Source organism: Sesamum indicum, linkage group LG8 (assembly GCF_026168435.1).
Source record: "Sesamum indicum cultivar Baizhima isolate 11 linkage group LG8, ASM2616843v1, whole genome shotgun sequence".
Lineage (NCBI taxonomy): Eukaryota > Viridiplantae > Streptophyta > Magnoliopsida > Lamiales > Pedaliaceae > Sesamum > Sesamum indicum.
In genome coordinates, this window is record NC_142664.1 from 6,286,773 (window position 1) to 6,291,798 (window position 5,026).

The 5,026-nt window shown below is 39.5% G+C and overlaps 1 protein-coding gene across 1 annotated transcript; it reads right to left on the reverse strand.

Annotated features, from left to right (window-relative positions):
- Positions 1 to 502: 502 nt before the first annotated feature.
- Positions 503 to 4,782, reverse strand: LOC105167784 (beta-amyrin synthase-like). Its single transcript, XM_088884164.1, has 17 exons — positions 4,645 to 4,782; positions 4,236 to 4,465; positions 3,904 to 4,089; positions 3,683 to 3,772; positions 3,374 to 3,571; positions 3,187 to 3,271; positions 2,878 to 3,044; positions 2,473 to 2,775; positions 2,133 to 2,375; positions 1,933 to 2,031; positions 1,782 to 1,838; positions 1,639 to 1,685; positions 1,409 to 1,552; positions 1,145 to 1,322; positions 955 to 1,035; positions 772 to 855; positions 503 to 676 (listed from the first exon to the last, which is right to left on the reverse strand). The coding sequence occupies exons 2-17, from the start codon at positions 4,434 to 4,436 to the stop codon at positions 548 to 550; spliced, it is 2,292 nt and encodes a 763-aa protein (XP_088740290.1). The 5' UTR covers positions 4,437 to 4,465; positions 4,645 to 4,782; the 3' UTR covers positions 503 to 547.
- Between the last annotated feature and the right edge of the window lie 244 nt (positions 4,783 to 5,026).

Consider the following 5,026-nt stretch of genomic DNA (forward strand, 5'->3'; position numbering starts at 1 on the left):
AAAGGGGCTTTCCTAAAGGTTAATTAATATAGATTTTTTTTTGCCTATTTTCTCAACATAGGGTTTTTTTTTTTTTTTTTTTACCATTTTCAAGATAAGATAGGGGGCAAAATAAAATTTAGCTTTTTTTCTTAAAATATGAATTTATTTTTGAATAAATTTGAATAAAAGATCCCGTGATTTAAAAATTCAATTGAAAACTCCTTGTGTTAAAAAATATAAGTAAAAAATCCTCTCTGTTTTTTAAAATATTTCAGACACTCCCCTCCATTAGTTACCCTTAACAACATTAAAATTTTTAATGAGTTGTCCATTATACTCTTATTTTAATGGCTATTGATCTTCAATAGTTCAAAATGAACGGTTCAGATTTTAAATAATTTTAAAAATCTATTTTGTGTTTATATATACACTTATATATGTATATATCATACATACGGAATATAGTATCTATATATATATATATATATTATATGTCATCGATGGTAGCCGCGGCAGGAAACAAAGAGATACATTTATTGCTTCATAATTTTAACACGAGGTGTTATTAGAGGCTTCTTGTTGTTGATGGCAGTGGAACTCGTTTCCTGTATTCTGCTAAAGCCCACAGCGGGTATATATTCCTGTATGCCGCGTAATGTAACATGCAATTCTTCATGAAAACTCCAGTGATTTCCTGCAATCCAAATTATTATCACAACACGTTTTTATTAACATCAAGTTCTAAATTTGTCATTTAATTTCAGTGCAGTCCATAATTATTAGTCATACCTGTTGGGGAAAATCACCATCTTCCAACTGAGAGTTGATCAAAAGCTTTGCTCCACGATGAAGAGGTGTAGGGTCTCTATCAGCCTGTCAAAGTACAAGTGGAAAGCAACTAATTAAGAAAACATACATGTTTTTATTCAGACTAATCTGAATGTTGTATCAAGAGTCTAATTATTAATTAACCTGTCCTGAATGGATTAGACCCATCATTGCCCACGCTGTGTGCACCAAGTTTGAGCGATTATCTTCCAATGGCACATATACCTGTTTTCAACAACATATGTAGAAAATAAGCATTTGTAATTGTTTTTTAAATTAATAACTACTGACTTAGTTAAATCTATCATCAATTGGTCATATATATGATATTTACCTTCTTTGGACAGGAGAGGTAGCTCTCTCCCCAGCCACCGTTGTCCCTCTGCGCTTTCAGTAGAAAATCAACCGCTTTGCGCACGGCTGCACAATTGTTGTAGCTCTTACCAGCTGCTGCAAGCCCTCCAAGAGCAAACCAAGTACCGTATGTGAAGCAAACGCCCCAGTTTCCGTACCTATAGACATGCATTGTCAAGGTTTTATACACTAGCAAAGATTGTGTAGGCTTTTGAAATTTAATAAAAAAGACAAGTATATATACCATGAGCCATCGGGCCGCTGTACATCTTCCAGGTATCCGACAGCCTTTGCAATGAAGCTTTCTATCTCTTTCTTCCAGTGCTCAGGGTACAACTGCTTAAACAAAACAAGAGCTTGGATGGCTGACGAAGTGCACTCGACATACCTGTGTCAAGAATCTTGTTAAGCTTACTTTAGATCAAATACGTATTTTCCTGAAAGACAGAATGCAATAAAAATAACGACTCTTACTCATGCTCAACAACGATATCTACAAAGAATTCTGTAGGGTTGAGCAACTGCATAGTAAGATAAAGTTTCTAACTTAGTACCCACAGACTCAAATGTTTGAATGGTTTGCTAACTTCTCAAGAATAATGAGAGGAAAGGACTACCTCCAACCAGTCAGACGCCCCTGCAGGCTCCCATACAGCTAAACCACCATTTTTCCTCTGCAATTGCTCATATATTTCAGTACTATGTACTTGTGTCAAATTTCTAATTGAATTGTAAGCTTTCAAAATGTATAAAAGAACCGATTTCTACCTGCAGAGAAAGCAATATGTTGACAGCATTGTAGAATCCCTCAGGTTCCATCTTTTCTCCAACAATATCAGGAGGCATCATTGAGAACAGAAGGCAACACTGGCAAATCAGGAAGGAAAGCAATTGCATTAGACCCCATCTCTACATATTTTATTTTTTCATTTGTGCAACATATGAGCTTCCTTGATAAGTATGGCTACCTTCAACCCTTCTGCAGTACAATCCGATACTTGCCACCCATGATCTTGATCCGAAAACGTCCACGATCCCTTTGAAATGTGGCGGTACATGCTTCTGAAGTCGCCAGAAGGATCATCTTTGACCTGAGACTTCTTAATGAAGTCATGCCCTAGTCTTAGAGTCTCGCCTATTTCATCCGTCAGATTACTCGCTAGCAATGCTTGTATGGCGAAACCTGTATCCCACTCTTGGCTGCCAAAACTCTGCATTTGAATAGAAAACTTAGCATTTTAAGTGACCAGTTCATGTGTGAAGATGAGGCACACTACCGAACAGAGCATAAAGAGCATTTCTGTTTACCTGCATCTTCATGCCATCTTCAGCAACCCATATGTAATCGGGGATTCTAGCGAGATGTTTCTTGAAATAGTCTCCATTCGGGTCCTCAACCCAACAAGACAGCATACACAGCACCTTCTCCACGCATCCGATTGTGATGTATCTGCTGTTTTCATCTTCATAGTGGATGTGTTTCATTGTGACTTGGAGAGCTTTCTCTCTCAGCTTGTTGAAAGGCCAACGGGTGAAAAGAGGCTCCGTTAACACGTAACAACTATCCCAAATCAAGTCTTGTACTAACGGGTGAGGATAATATAGGTCTTCCTGCAGTCAGATGTTCCATTCAAGATCTCTTTCAGCATCAATGTGTAGTAATAGAATACAACATGAAGTGGACATCATATTCTACGAAACATTAGTATTTACCTTTGCACAGCGATGCCGTACACTCCTCCAATTAATTTGTTCATAGGGCTGATCATACAACTCTTCTCTCAATTGTAAAATAAGAGGAGTTATCGGACCCACGAATCTCTTTCCATATAAATAGGACATTGGCATGTAAACCATTCGACAATAGCACATCATTTTTGCTGCATTGATGTTTATTGGGGAAAACGTCTTTTTAAGTACTCATCCATAAGAAAATCATAGCCAACCATATACACTTTAGCCTCAAAGGTGAAAAGAAAATTCGGATTAATCCAAACTAGAATAGAAAGAAAGAGATCCAACCTGGATGCATTGGAAGAAAAGACGGAAGAAGCCAAAATTCAGGGGGCATGGGGTTGCTTCCTGACCAATCGAACACTCCCAGTATCTAGAACAAAGAAAACCAGTTTTCATTAGCTTTAGTACAACTCATGACAACAGCTAATCTGTCCTCATACTCTGTTCTTCAATAATAAACTAGTCTACATACTGAAAGCCATGTCTTTCCCCAAGAAGGTATTGCTGTCACAGTGCCATGGTCAAGAATCCATTTTCTTGCTCTGGTGCAGGCGTTGTTTTCACCACCGTCAGGCCCTTCTCCTAGAATACGCATGCAAATGTAACTGAGGGCCGTGCAGAACATCGTGCTGTGGCCTTCTATGTGGAAGCCCCAGCCACCGTCTTCGTTCTGGTATTAGGATTAGGCCGTTAGTCTATTATGTCTCACACATACGTATGAGTACATATTTATATATGCATACAAGAATATATACATAAATGTGTATGTGTGTAAGTGCACCTGATGACAGTATATGTAACGGAGAATTTCTTTACGGTGTTCTGCTGGAAAAACAGTGTTGAGATGACCTGTGATGTAGAGAATCATGACCTGCGTATTTTTGCGTGAGCACAAAAGGCAACATCAGCTTTACACTTGAATTGAAAATAGATCTATTCTTGTGAGATGTTTATTGATTGCAGACTCATGCATCGATATTACATAAAGGCCTGCGCACTCACCAAAGGTGGAAGAAAGAACAAGGGACCGGCGTTTTCTGCTGGCCAGTGGCCATCACTAGCTTGCAGGGCGGAGAAGAAATGAACAGCTCTGCGCAGTGTGGTGGTGGCCGTCTCGTAAGTTACGTCTTCTCCATCGCCCACCTTCACTTGGGGTATTGTCTGTTTAAAGTTGTTTTCATGCAGGAACTGCGAGTATTGAAAAATATGAAGGTCAGCATTCTTGTTCTTGTATGTTAGTATTTGATAATAATTCAAAAGTTTTGATTATGATTCAGCAGGTTCACATATTGATATTTGATTGAGAAGGCGGCTGAAAATGGGAGATGTTGAACCTGAAGCCGCCAGAGGAGATCACTGCTTGGTTTGACCTGGTAGCGGTTGGCCCAGAAGTCCTGGCGAGCTTTCTCCACCTCTTGTCGGAGCTGGGGTGTGCCGTAGTTGGGGTCGAACTCCCAGATCTGGCGACCCACATAGTTGTTGGTGCTGTAGAGGTAAGGGCTGTCAACACCTTCTGCAATCTTCAATCTCCACATATTTGTTTTTTTCCTTTTTCTTCTGTGACCTGAATATCAAGAAGTTTGCATGTGGCACGTAGTACTTTCTCATTAATGTTTGCTCGAAAACTAAACTAGTGTAACAAGTTTGCGTTTTCCTTTTTCCAGGAACCATGCTTCTATCAATGCAATTTGCATTTATTTTCAACAAGTAGATAGAATTAGCAGTGAAGAGAGAGAGAGAAACCTGAGGCGATTACTTGGATGTGGAGATGTGCAGTTTCTTCTTACAACACTATTAATCAAAGAAGTCGGAATATATTGTTGATCAGTGAAAAAGTTTGGTCGGAAAATTAAACACACTTTTGGTGTGTGTTTTGGTGCTTCTGCCCCCAAAGAAAAAACTTAGCAGGAGACGTCCAAACTTTAGAAAAGAAGTGGTTGGAGCTGCCTCTGTGGGTGGGACACCGACTTTAGGCGGATGCGCTCTATCGCCGCGTGATTGGTGAATGTCGTCTTTTCATCTGTCGGTGACTGTCACGATCCAAATCTAGGGTGAGTAGTTGCCTAGAGAAGAAATGCATGAGACCATCGCCCAGTCTAGACGACATCGACTCATCTTCGTGTGA

Coding starts and splice junctions, on each gene's coding strand:
- LOC105167784 (XM_088884164.1), bottom strand. CDS start 4,436: ATGTGGAGATTGAAGATTGCAGAAGGTGTTGACAGCCCTTACCTCTAC. Junction 3,572..3,682: donor GTTACATATACTGTCATCAG/GTGCACTTACAC, acceptor TCCTAATACCAG/AACGAAGACGGTGGCTGGGG. Junction 2,776..2,877: donor TACGGCATCGCTGTGCAAAG/GTAAATACTAAT, acceptor ATCTGACTGCAG/GAAGACCTATATTATCCTCA.